This window comes from Maniola hyperantus, chromosome 10, assembly GCF_902806685.2.
Source record: "Maniola hyperantus chromosome 10, iAphHyp1.2, whole genome shotgun sequence".
Taxonomy (NCBI): Eukaryota; Metazoa; Arthropoda; class Insecta; order Lepidoptera; family Nymphalidae; genus Maniola; species Maniola hyperantus.
The window spans coordinates 413,322-427,519 of record NC_048545.1 but is presented as its reverse complement, the minus strand read 5'-3'; the positions used below and the strand labels follow the sequence as shown (position 1 = coordinate 427,519).

General features: G+C 39.5%; 2 protein-coding genes across 3 annotated transcripts in view; both read right to left on the bottom strand.

Annotated features, from left to right (window-relative positions):
• The window catches only part of LOC117986039 (peroxisomal membrane protein 11C-like), a 23,342-nt gene extending 17,131 nt beyond the window's left edge, over positions 1 to 6,211 (bottom strand). The window contains exons 1-4 of one of the 2 annotated variants that reach the window (XR_011237181.1): positions 5,801 to 6,211; positions 4,536 to 4,700; positions 3,614 to 3,798; positions 907 to 2,392 (exon numbers count right to left, since the gene is read on the bottom strand). Coding sequence is in view for 1 of the 2 variants with exons in the window: in XM_034972853.2 (XP_034828744.1) it covers positions 2,134 to 2,392; positions 3,614 to 3,798; positions 4,536 to 4,700; positions 5,801 to 5,857 (666 nt within the window). In the remaining variant the exon portion in view is untranslated. Of the gene's footprint in view, positions 1 to 835; positions 2,393 to 3,613; positions 3,799 to 4,535; positions 4,701 to 5,800 lie in introns of those variants that run through there. The other variant, XM_034972853.2, reaches the window with a different exon arrangement.
• Positions 6,212 to 6,314: 103 nt separating this feature from the next.
• LOC117985948 (peroxisomal membrane protein 11C-like) lies at positions 6,315 to 13,256 on the bottom strand. Its single transcript, XM_034972742.2, has 4 exons — positions 12,965 to 13,256; positions 10,968 to 11,132; positions 9,414 to 9,601; positions 6,315 to 7,257 (listed from the first exon to the last, which is right to left on the bottom strand). Exons 1-4 carry the CDS (start codon positions 13,022 to 13,024, stop codon positions 6,984 to 6,986), a joined length of 687 nt encoding a protein of 228 aa, XP_034828633.1. The 5' UTR covers positions 13,025 to 13,256; the 3' UTR covers positions 6,315 to 6,983.
• Between the last annotated feature and the right edge of the window lie 942 nt (positions 13,257 to 14,198).

Below are 14,198 nucleotides of genomic sequence, written 5' to 3'. Positions count from 1 at the left end.
ATTTTTATTTCGGCTGATGTCAAAATGACGCCATTTCGATGTTAATGAGACATGGTACCAGCGCATTAGCAATTTGCGGGACTTATAGTACTTATATTTATGTACCTAGTTATTTTTGTACTGGCAACCTTATTTACTTAAATAAAAGAAGTTTATAACAAACTGTTTTGTTTCATTTTATATTTTTATCGTGCACTAGCTTGTGCTCGCGACTTCGTCCACGTGGACTACACAAATTTCAAACCCCTATTTTACCCCCTTAGGGGTTTAATTTTCAAAAATCCTTTCTTAGCGGATGCCTACGTCATAATCTACTATGATAGCTCGCAGATTTGCTCGTTGCACAAAAGAAGTTAAGGTCACTTTGTTCAAGTCCTTTTGTCAGAGCTTCTACACGTGCAGTCTGTGGGTTGACTATACCCAAAAATCTATAAACGCCCTCCGAGTCCAGTATAATAACATCTTCAGAATAATGTTGGGACTGCCTCGGTACTGTAGCGCGTCCGGTATGTTTGCGGATAACTGTGTAGACGGCTTCTTCGCAATCATACGGAAAAGGATCGCCTCAATCAAAAGTAGGTTGGAGAGAAGTCCTAACATTATCCTGAAGGTGATAGCAGACAGACAGGACAGCGCTCTCAAGGCGCACTGGATGTCTGCATTAGTTAATAAGTATATTAATTATATTAACTAACATAGAATAAGTTTCTTACTAACATACATTATATTATAATATAGTTACTAACATAGATTAAGATGGTTACTAACATAATAATTGTGGGCCTTGATGTCTGTGAAATAAAGATTATTTATTATTTTATTTATTTATAATAGCTATCTGCATGCCAAATTTCAGCCCGATCCTTCCAGTAGTTTGAGCTGTGCGTTGATAGATCAGTCAGTCACCTTTTCCTTTTATATTAGATTTAGATATTCGCTATCGCGGTCCGTCTAACCACATGACAGTTTGTGGACGACATGGCGGCTGTCGCACATAGCCGTGCCACGTGCTGCGCGAGACGAGACTCTCAACACAACATGTGGCTCTCGCGTTCCGGCGCCACTCGTTACAATTTCTCTTGCGAGTGTGTAATTGCACCTTTACAGTTAAACTGCATAGAGTTATCAAAACGAATCGCCTAAAAATAATGGTTAGTAACATACGGGTAGACTTGATATATAATATTACTAGATGATGCCCGCGACTTCGTCCGCGTGGATTTAGGTTTTAAAATCTCGTGGGAACTTCAATTTTCCGGGATAACAAGTAGCCTATGTCCTTTCCCTAGATATAGGCGGTTAAACTGTTGGGCCGTGAAAAGCTAGCAGACAGAAAGACACACTTTCGCATTTACAATATTAGTATGGATTTATACGTACTTAACACTTATCAGCTATATTATGTACAGAGAAAAGACTACTATTTATCATAACTACTAGAGTACTAGAATTACCTACTAATATAAGAAAACGCACAATCTCTTCTGTTTATCAATGTCGTCGTTTGTCAAACAAAAGCGATAGGTAGGATAGTTATCGCGGTATTATATAAATCGCTGTAACGCGGTAGTGATGGAATTTAATCGAGTGGATTAGATAACAATCCTAAGCCATGTTAACTATTTTTTATTTTTTTTTGAATCAATTGTTTCGAGCGGAGTGTTTTGCATCTAATGAGACACAAACGTCCCGTTCGTTAAATATCTTCTTTATTGAACGATGGTCACCGGTCGGCCGGTGGCCGGCAGCGCTTGAGTGTGCAGAGGCAGCTGCAAGACAGGCATTGGTGCGGAGATCTACTGACTGCGCTTTGCTTACACGTTCCTCCTACACCTCAGCTTTAGTGCCTTTTAAACCCATGCGCTTGGCGACAATTGCTGACGTTGGCCATGAGTCATTATTTTGTAGCTTTTCCTGTTTTTGTCTCAAAACAGTCTGACTTATCACTACTTAACATAAAGGATTTTATTTATTTCATTAAAAATTGAACCTTATACCTTTGCATTAAGGAACAAATTTTAAAAACGAATAACTCCACTTGTGGTCGAATATTTTTTTTAAATCAAATGACCGTTTGTGGCCGTCTAGCGCCTTCCTTGTTTAACTCTGGTGGCGATGTAAACCAGATTTCCGTTACCGCGGCAGAAGCTTCTTCCCGCGGTAATGTATCACCAATCCGAGCACGCCCGACAGAGTGGCGACGCCCGCAGCATGAGACGTGTGCAAGGCGCCCCCCCACAGCCAGCCGCGCGGCAGCCAGCTCACCACGTGGACCACGTCCAGGAGCAGCTTGGTGCTGGTCAGGCTCGCCTGGGCGAACCGCGCGGAGGCACACTTGGGGCGATCCGGGGCTTGCAAGTTGTTGGCTGCTATGTGGAGCGCTCGGATTGATCTGTCGAACACAAAACAATTTATGTGTCTCAATGTCGCTAAAACTACAATTATTTAGGTAGGTAATCAGGTATAGATAGGTGTAACTACTAAAGAAAAATTAAGCGACAAAAATCGAAAAATTAATTACTTAAACTTAATCTAAACTTTTTTTTAAAGCTAATGGTTTAACGTGGCTAATGTTAAATGACTTTTCCTCTCCAACTAAGCGTCAAGCTTGTGCTATGAGTAGGTACGACAATAGTGCAACGGGCGGGGTTTGAACCGTCGTCCACCTCGTCGTGGGGTTTTCAGTCGACTCCTTCACCCGTTGAGCTATTGAGGTTTTTAAACTGACGGAAAGAATCGCTCGAATCTTGGACGGAAGAGGTAGGTAGGTAAGGTACTATAGGTACACCACTTTACTGAAATAGGTTGTCTAAGTAGTATTGCAGGCATAACGCATAACTGAGTAAGTTCTGCGGTAGTGGAGCGGTGCGGGAGGGGTGTGATGACGTGACTCGTGACAACTGTCGTCTGCCACCCTCCCGGCTCCCACACCACAGGAGCCTCCTCAGTTCTTTCAGCGAACCGTAAATGTGCAAATATGGGAACGATAATAGAAAAACACGTGCGTAGAGTTTAAATCTACCTACGACCTTCCGGATTTCAGTTTATCTTATACCCAGAGATAGGCAAATCGAGACGGATAAGATGAAAGCGGATCTATTGATTTGTTATCAAATGATCTGTTGACAGTAGCATCAGAACTTGTCCATAATCTTCAAAAGGTGAAACGTAAATGTTGATAACATTCGTTCTTACGACCACTAGAATGAGGATATTTTTCGACAAGTCGCAAACTAAATCCTTTCGAAGTTCGAACCGAAAATCGAAGTGTCGTAAACCTCAATGCTTTTGACATACGGACGCTTTGGTTTTGGAGTTCTTAGGATAATATAGAGAGTAGGGTCGACTCTAGCCTCTGTACCGGGGTGCACTCAATATCCTACCGTCCTCTAGTAGGCGTGCGAAAATGGTGCAATTATAAATGGCTAGCTGATGCCCGCGATTTCGTTTGGTTTTTTATATTTCTGATATTTGGTACGTACAACAGTTTAAAATATTTGGATGCTACACCTAAAATCCTTTATAAAATGGAAGCGATAATATAGACATCTCTACACCTATCTTGACCACCACAAGACCTAAACTAGAAGTATATAGTTTGACATTTATTAACCTGAGAAATCCGACGAAAGTATACAAAGACCAGAACAGCTTATGCGCTGTCCTGATGTTGTGTGCGGCATGTGCATCCAGCGCCAGCACGCCCGTGTCCAGCAGGAACAGCAGTTTCTCCGCCTGCAGGTACGCCAGGGTGAAGATGCTGTGCGACGTGCCCAATGGGCCCCACAGTGGACCGTCCTGAGAACAAAAACGGAAGTAAATCTACCTATCAATTGCAGGAATGATGTCATTTAAGATCGATACGAACAAGTGTAGTTGGTTCCTAAACGCTTATTTTTTTAGGGGCTTGGCAGTTATGGTCTGCTCTCTTATTTCTTATTCCTATGATAGGAGTAGCTATTCTTAGGAGATAGCTAAGGCATTCCGAACCAGTGGTAGATGAAATTAACGATTCAAAAGTAGGTACCTACTTGTACAAGTTTAATTGAGTGAAAAAATACTTTGATTTTGATAATGTGACTCTCAGATCTTTCCGCTTAGGTAGACACATCCCACTCGAAGGACGAGATGTCAGATTCAGTATCAGAATGTTAGGCATAATAACGGTGGCTGACATTAACGTGCTCTCCGAGGCACGAACGAAACGAAATGACCTAATTGGAACCTCTAGACTTGGTGCCATATTCGATTACCCCGATCAATGTTGCTACGCGTAAGCGCTGTGCAACTAAACCATGCGTCCAAGCTTCTGTATTTTGTCATAATCTTTAATTTCAATACGCTTACATTGCAAGGCATAGCTAGGCAGATCTTTAAATACTATACAATCTATGAGATCTTAGTAGGTACCTGTATCTGCTTATAGATAGGGTATTTATGGTGGATTTACACATATGATCGAGTTCAATCCGCCGACCGAACCCGGTAGCTTGTGTCCAGTCCAGCATTAGGTATGGAAGGACCAGAGCTCATACCTGTTTGCCGAGCCCGTAAGCCTGGAGGGTCTTGATGACCGCGGCATCGTCGAACAGCCTCAGGGCGGCGCGGGCAGTCGCCAGCCGCGCGCTCGCGCTCGTCAGCGCCGGCCGCTTGGCCGACGCGCCCCAGAACTTGAGCGAGTAGCATGCCAGGTATACCACCTGGAAAATGGAAGGTGGGACAAGTTAGGCCTCTAAAGCTGCCGTTCTCTAACTAAAAAGATGTTACTGTAATAATAAAAATAAAAAATAAACAGACTTCAATAACCACAACCACTAAAAAGTAAAAAATTATTTAATTTATTACCGAACTAGCTGATGCCCGCGGTTTCGTACGCGCGGATTTGGGTTTTTAAAAATCCCGTGCGATTTTTTTGATTTTCCGGGATAAAAAGTAGTCTTAAACTATACTCATGCAAAAAATAACTTCGATCTGTTGCTCCGTTGCGACGTGATTGAAGGACAAACCAATAAACCGACAAACAAACACACTTTCGCATTTATAATAGGGGTAGTGATATACTTATTAAGTATCCAAAAGTTTAACTTTATTGAAGAAATTTTTTTTGAATATTTTTATTTCAAAAATTTTAGTGACCCCATTGGAGTAAATGTATTCTGTGCCCCATTGTATGAAGATGTGCTATGCCTGCTCAGTGCTCAGGCATGCAGCTGCAGGTTTCTTCACGATGTTTTCTTTCAGCGTTAAAGCAAGTGATATTTAATTGCTTAGAATGCATATAACTCCGATAAGTTAGAGGTTCGTAATGGGATCGAACCCACAACCTCGTGAGTCTAAGGGATCTATTGAGCGCACTCTGACTTTGCTTAGACTTAAGTCAGAGTTAAAACGGGACAGAGCTATATCTATCACATAAATCTGTCTCGTTTTAGCTCAATCTTAAGTCTGAGCAAAGTCAAAGTGCGCTCCATAGATCTCATCCTAGACACTGCTATCATCTTGATTCATCCAATATTTTTACATTCCTACCCATCGATCTTAGGGTGAGATCTACAGAGCGCACTCCGACTTAGCTTAGGCTTAAAGCAGAGTTAAAACGGGACAGAGCTACATCTCTCACATAAATCTGTCTCGTTTTAACTCACTCTTAAGTCTGAGCAAAGTCAAAGTGCGCTCTATAGATCTCATCCTAGACACTATGCTATCATCTTGATTCATCCAATTTTTTTACATTCCTACCCACCAATCTTAGACTACATACGTATGTACTTAGTTAAAAAGTATCATTAATCTCTCGTACCTTGTCCCGGTTGGTGTGCGTCTGCAGCAGGCTGCAGAATTCGTCCAGCAGCTCCATGGTTCACGGCGCCCAGTCCCCGCGGCCAGCACTGCACTTATACTAGTGGCTCATATCTATTACTAGTAACGCTCGTTCTGTTTGAGAGCCTACCAATATTATCAATTCTTTTAAGATAAGATAATTTTGAAATGATAGCTCTACGAAATTGATTTTTAGGGTTCCGTACCTCAAAAGGAAAAAAGGAACCTTTATAGAACCACTTCATCTGTCTACCTGTCGTGTCTGTCAATTCGGGAGAATTAAAACCTATAAGGTACTTCCCGTTGATCTAAAATCAAAAGTGTAGGGGAAAGCTGACGCCGAAAAGGCGTTCCATACGAAGAATTACTTCCCTATTTTAAATTGCCATTACCATCATCACAATCATCAAGCCATCGCCAGCTCCTCTCAGAATAAGAATATGTAGCACCTGTTCATAAATCTAAGACGTAGTTACATAAATAAAATTAGAATATCGTTAAAAATACGTTATTTATTTATTATAAGTTTACAAATCATTTACAAACCAGTCATCACTCAGTTACCTATTACATTATTACACAGAAACTTATGTTCATCAGTACCCTTATTATAAATGCGAAAGTGTGTTTGTTTGTTGGTTTGTCCTTCAATCACGTTGCAACGGATTGACGTGATTTTTTGCATGGGTATACATACAGACCTGGAGAGTGACATAGGCTTTTTATCCCGGAAAATCAAAGAGTTCCCATGGGATTTTTAAAAACCTAATTTGTACATAAAATTCATATCTAGTGGTATATACATTAAAAATGATAGAACAGAACAAATAATTATTATATACATAGAGGTGTTATTTACATAAAAAATAAAACGATAAATATACACAAGATGAGGTTAAGCCGCACTTCAGTGTCCGTGAAAATATCCTCTCACTCGAATTACTCTAACGGCCTGCGCAGACGAACGACTATTGTAAATAGAAAATAATAATAATTTATTCATTAACACATTTTAATTATTTTATGTGTGATGTAACCATAAATCTACGGCCAAACACCATAGTAAAAGATGAGGGACTTTTGTCCTCCGCGGACTACAGTCCGTCGTCTGCGCAGGCACTAAAAATAATAACAAATACCATATGTTAGTAAGTAATCACAAATCATTTGAGTAGTCGTTTCCTCGCGAAGTACAGGCCGATGCCGACGAGCGACGACAGCGTGGCGATCGCGGACACGGCCGTGGCGTCGATGCGCTCGCCCCACAGCCAGCCCGGCGGCAGGCAGCTGACGGCGTGCGTGATGTCCAGCCCCAGCTTGCCTGCCGTGACGCACTGCAGCAGCAGCCGCGTGTCGAGGTTGCGGCGCGCGTCGCACGCCGTGTCCGCGCGCAGGCAGTCGCGGCTCCACCAGATGTGGCGGATCGATCTGAATGTCCTGCACAAATAATGATTCTCATGATTTCACTGTTTCTATTGTTACATAGGCTTGTTGATAGTCAGACACATCCTAAAGTACCATGACAGTTGTCTAGAAGTCTATGGTATGGTCGGATCGATGCACTTTATAGTGACGCTTAAAAAATGACTCACGCGCCATTTCCACTTTTTGTGTCAAACATGTCCAAAGTACAGTGCGACCACTCTCTCGGCACTTGAATGACATTGACAGGGGGGCGCTGTTGGAGAACACAGGCGCTGTTAGACAACCATAGGCTTAATAAACAAGTAGACTTGTTATACCTACGATTTTATCGTGTATTACCTACACTCACACACGCACAGCTTGGCATACACACATGACAAATGGCGCTTGTTCATAGAGCCGAAATTAGTATTCGTCGATAAAGTTATCGAAATATTACTCATATTACCAATGTTGTCCAATAGTTTGAGCTGTGCGTTGATAGATCAGTCAGTCAGTCAGTCAGTCAGTCAGTCACCTTTTCCTTTTTAACCGACTTCAAAAAAAGGAGGCGGTTCTTAATTCGTCGGAATCTTTTTTATATATTTAGAAAACGTATTGCTGTCTCTTTCTCTCTAATGAAAATTTAGCTAAGCTAGAGCGTATTTACAATCACCTTTCTATAGGACATTAGGGCAACTCTCTATATATTTATGGACTTAACAAACAAGAACAAAGGGGACTCTTGACGGCAACGTTAGTTCCGATTTTCGCCACGCGTCAAGATAGCTTTGTCGCACTGTACGATTTTAGTCCTCATTTTAAGGTGAACCAAGGGTGAACCGTACTTTTGACATGAAAGTTGACCCATAGAGTTAAAATGGCGCGTGAGGAGTCATTTTGTTCGGACTATACTTTAAAATATACAAGTTTAAAAAAAAAATTCGTTTATTTCGATAAATATTGAGATCATCAAAAATATAAGTATAGTACGTGAAAGGTCGAGATGGCAATCGGGGTGGGGGGACACAGCCCCGCGCTAACCCAGTGCGGGAAGTGACGTACGGGTATGTGGGGCGTCCCCCGCCTCATAGCCCGATTGCCATCTCGAACTGTCGCGTATCGCGTATGTATCTATAATATCTACCTAAGTCCCATATTGTTTAGATATTACCTATTACATACTTCCAATTTTATTTATCAAACGATTAGGTAGTTACTAGATCGTATAACGAGATACTCATTATTGGAATTCAATTAAGTCGTGTTAATGACATTGCACTGAAGTGAAAGCGAAAGAATTCAATTATGTCATCAACAAATTCGCGTCAATTTGAGCTGGTTTGTAACCACATGACGCAACTGCGGTAACTAAACACTTTAGCACAACTAATGAAGCATTATTTTCCCTGTTCTGCCATTAGTTTAGGTTTACGTAGTTTAAATTTTTTAAATGTACCTAATCAATACTTATAATAAAATCTACACTAATATTATAAAAAGGAAAGAGTTGTATTTTTGTATGTTTTTAACGAATTAACATAAAAACTACTGGACCGATTTCAAAAATTCTTTCACCATTAAAGAGCTACATTATTCCCGACTGACATAAGCTATATTTTTTTAATAAGAAATCCATACGAAAATTTAATAAGGTACCCGGCACTAAGTACATGGCCGGGGAGGCTCGCTAGTGAGCTGATCATTTCATTTTAAACACCTAATGTAGAAATAAACAAGCTTATGCTATCAACTTCATCCGCGTGGATTACAGAAATTTCAAACCCCTATTTTAGCCCTTTGGGGTTGAATTTTGAAAAATCCTTTCTTAGCGGATGTCTACGTCATAATAGCTATCTATCTGCATGCCAAATTTCAACCAGAGTCATTGACCCGAGTTTTACATGCTATACATTGCGGGTATGAAAGATACTAAATAAGTCAAACTACATAATGAGGCAAATGGTTATTGGTATTGGATTGTGTTTAGGAAGTATAACAATAATGCAACTTGCTAGCGTTCTGGTCACACCTGTATAGTGCGTTTTGAGGATTCGCTCCCCATTTTTGCTCTATATGTCATGTCAGAAATACGATTTTAGTCCTCGCTACCTCGGCTAGCCGTACAAATATGGCGAGCATAGAGCAAATATGGCGAGTGTGTTCTGTAATTTACGCATTACACTCACTGTATTAGAGATATGTAGAGGCTGGCGGCCCACAGCGCCGTGCTGAGCACCTCCAGCCTGTCGGCGGTGGGCGGCGACAGGCGCAGCACGCCCACCTCGTGCAGCCAGCACGCCTTCTCCACCGGCAGGAACGTCTGATCCACTACGTTGGCCAGCACGCCAAGCATTGCTGCTATTTTGGACGACTCCTGAAATTGTAGTAAATAGTTTTGTTACAACTTTTGACTGATGCCTACAATTTCATCCGCGTACATTTAGGTTTTTAAAAATCCAGTAAGTATCTCTTCTATTTTCGAGGATAAAAAGTAGCCTATGATACTCTTCAGGTTTTTAATTCTTTACAAAAATTCACGTTGATCGTTAATTCACGTTACAAAAAAATACACTTTCACAATGTTGGTGAAGGGAGTGAAATTTCCAAAAACATTTTTCTACTTTCTTAATTATTAAAAGAAAGCCTGAATACAGAATACAAACTTATTCATTCCCTATCTAACCCATTGGCTGCCTGCCCACTGGTGTAGAGAAGAGAGGAGCGGATCTGTGCAAATACTAACCAATAGAATTGCACAAAACTCCTCTGCTGCAGTGGACAAGGATTTGCGGACTAGTTAAAAAATCATACATTTTAAAGCAGAGCGGAGAAACGTAACTCAAATGATTTGTCGAGTGCTCGAACGATTTTGACGAAATTTGGTACAGAGATAGCTTGCATCCCGGGGAAGAACATAGGCTACTTTTTATCCCGGAAAATAAAAGAGTTCCCACGGGATTTTAAAAACCTAACTCCACGCGGATGAAGTCGCGGGCATAATCTAGTTAAAAACAAATTCTTGCAAAATAATATACTGTAATTATGTGGGTGTGTATGTTAATGTACTATCAATGTGGATAAGATTTGTTGATAAGCAAATCCAATAACATAAATATATTAGATGTTATCAGTTATCATACACATTGGAAGATACTTGATATGTAATTAATATATATTAACATAGCTCTTTTAGTATTTTTTGTGCATGTGTAACACTATATTGATGGTTTTTGTGCATGTGTAACACTATATTGATGGTTTTTAGGATGACTATCGAATGCCCGCGACGTCATCCGTTTTTAAAAGTCCCATCAAAACTTCTCGAAATCTTTTGTCATATGTTGCTCGTAGGTTTTCAATCATTAATCATAAGGTTGCGAAATTAACATACATAATATTGCAAATCAAATCTTTGAAAAGAGCAAACGCCAAGTCTCTTGCTGGTTCTTCTCGGTAGGAAAGACATTCTATGTGGTCTAGATACATTTGATGATTCAACAGTATTTTTTAAAGTTTATTTGAATAATAATGTTTCTATTCTATTCTTGTGTTATTTTCCATACAATGTGCTGGAATGGCGACCTCGCACCGGAAGACGCAGCGTTGGAAGACTCGCCACTAGGTGGACGGACATCAGACGAGTCGCAGGTAGCCGCTGGATGGCGGCGGCGCAGAACCGTGGCGTGTGGAAGTCCCTACAAGAGACCTATGTCCAGATTCTATTGTATAAAAGTACTCACATGTCGTCCTAAGCCATAGTTGTATGTGTGGCGGATCATGGGGATGTCATCGAAGAGCCGCAGGATGAGCCTGGCGCCCGACAGCCGCGACCCCGCCGTCTGCCACGGCTTCTCTCCACGCAAGCACCCATATAGCTTGCATGAGTAGCAAGCTAGGCGGACCACCTGCAATACAGTCAATACCTTATACAGGCTGACATTTTAGTGGTTGTCTTCCCGCGGCAGAATGTTTGTACTATCGAAATATTGAGTTAAACTTAAAAAATATAAATGTTTTTGTTTTGAAATTATTGAAAAAAAAAATCATCAACTCGAAAGTGTGAGAAACAATAGTAATTCACTAGACATAACGTGAACAGTAGGTAGGTACATCCACTCGAATCACGCTTCGAATAAAGTTAAGAAGTTTAGAGCAAAATAATCTCTCGCACGTAGTGATACGGCGCAAACTAGCCTGCACGCACACGGTGCTACTATTGGGTCGAGTTCTCATTCGAGATTTGTTTTTCTCGATTTTAAATTTGCCATTTTTGACTCTAATAGTTTTCTGATTGAAATAAATAAATCTATTGTAATACCATGACAAAATCATTTTGTTTCGCGAAAACGACCATTACAATCTCAGCGTGTATAATGTTTCCTATTATTTTGTACTTTAGTTACCATTAACCTGTCGCGTCATTTGCGGAAATTGAAAACTTGGAGTCTACTACTAGTCAAGTATTTTTGAAAATTCAACCCCTAAAATAGGGGTTTGAAATTTGTGTAGTCCAAGCGGACGAAGTCGCGAGCATAAGCTAGTCATAAATAAAATAAAAATAAGATAAAGTAACAAATTTCCTTACAAATCAATCAATGACAGTTACAACCAATGCAAGTCACATTGATTGATGAGTTTAGAGATGAAATTTGATAGTATAGTCCGTACAAAATGACTCCTCACATGCCATTTTAACTCTATGGTTTTACTATTATATCAACAATATGGTTCACCATAAATTTAAAGAGTAAAATTATACTTTTGACATGAAATTTGGCAAAAAGTTAAAATGGAGGAGTTAAATTTTACATGTATCTTCTTAACCCAGATACAGCTAAGGCCTCATACTAATCAATTGATAAAAGTCCTCCCTTGTTACTCATTCAGTTATAAACAATGCCACAAGCAATCACTATAATAATTATTATACATTCTAAGTTTACTTAGCTCTAAAGTAGTAATAACTTGCAGCCTGTCAACTATAATGAGCAGTCATGGTAAAATATAATGAACATGCTAAAATGAAAAAAAAAAAATATAATATAGATAGAAAAATAATAGAAAAATCTATAAGTGCTTTAAATTAAGGATTACTAGGTTATCCAACTTAGGAACTCTTCATTTGATTTGATAAAAACTCTGTCTCCAGGATTCAAGCTATCACTGCAAAATATTGGCAAGATCAGTGAGATCAGTGATAGAGTGTGGAAAGGTTACAGACAGACAGGTAGATACAGTATACAGATAGGTATTAGGTATTGATTGCCTTTTAATATAAACTAGCTTATGCTTGCGACTTCGTCCGCATGGACTACCGAAATTTCAAACCCTCATTTATCACCCCCTTAGGGGTTGAATATACAAAAATCTTTTCTTAGCGAATGCCTACGTCATAATAGTTATATGCATGCCAAATTTCAGCCCGAGTAGTTTGAGCTGTGCGTTGATAGATCAGTCAGTCAGTCAGTCACTTTTTTCTTTTATATATCTATTTAGATTATCTGTGTGGTAAAAAACCTTTCGGGCATATCTTTACAACCACTTATTTTTATTAACCTGCGCTTTGACCTTAGTTGTAAAACAAATCCTAGTTAATAAGGCATATTGTATAATTTGTACATAATTATTATAGACTATTATAGGAAATGATAAATGACATAGAACAACAGGTTATTGACTGGTAATTCCACTTCTACACAGTTCACTACGAAGGCTGCGATATTTCCGCATAGTTTACCTTGTCGCGCCCGTTGTAACTATCTAATAATTCACAAATATCCTCCACAGCCGACGACATGTTATACAATCACAACTTTGTATCTTTTTAATTCACTGATAAGTTATCTTTCGTAGCAGAATTGTCGACGGCACGGGCACGTCTGATTGTGCAGATTTTTGTTTGGAAACTACAGCATTTCTCCATTCTCTTCGCAAAACTTGAGAGCCTTGATTTCGGAAGGTTAGCCAAGCCGAACAAACGCAACAGCTGACGAGTTTAATGGTTTCTTGGGGATGAATGAATTGAATGGTTTACATTGTCATTTGTCAACACATTGTCAACAAAAATGACGTTGACACTGACATTCATTGCAAAAAACTAGAAGACTGTTCAAAAAGATGAAATTACTATTAAAAGAGAAGAATAAAATGGGGCATTTCCTTTAACTTTATGTTATCATAATATTTTTTGATATCTTGCAGAAATAGGGCACTTTATATAAAGTACAAGGACAGTATGTAACGATTTAGAATGTGTTTGTTTCAAAACTGACAAAAAATGTCAAAACCAAAAGGATAGTGACTTGAGTGACCAGCGTTGCCACATCTACGTCTTTTTACGTAGATCTACTAACTTTAGGCCTTTCCTGCAAACCTACGAACTTCAGTCCCAGAATCTACGTATTTTTTATCAAATTGTACAAAGTAATCGAATACCTACTTAGCCTTTTGAGGCTGAATGGGCATAATTTGAATTTCTTTTTCATTCATGAAAAAGGTTATTAAAAAAGTTTTTAATAACCTTTTTACACAGTTACAACAATATACGTGTGACTGTGTAAAATGGAACGTTCGCTTTGCAGAAATTGTCACTAGTGTCACTGTCAGAAATACGCGACAAGACCTATGGACAAGACTCTTTTGGCGCGTGGCGAAAATAAAGCCGCCATCTTTTGAAGTATCACGGTGTGACCTTAAATGCAGTGTTGCTAAGTAAAAAAAGCTTAAATTGACTGTTTTTGTTAAATATTAGAGCCATTCCATTTAAATAACATCATGATATATCCTAATAATATATTGTACAGCATAAATGTGTCTGCATCTTGTAGCTATATTTAGCACCAGGTAACTAAATATAGCTAGTCCATGGCCTATAAATGGTTTTTATTATTCTTTCTCTATTTGGAAACAGGGACGGCTTTCCCAATTTCTTATTCAGTTAAAATTAAATAAAACTTACTCGACTTTCGACA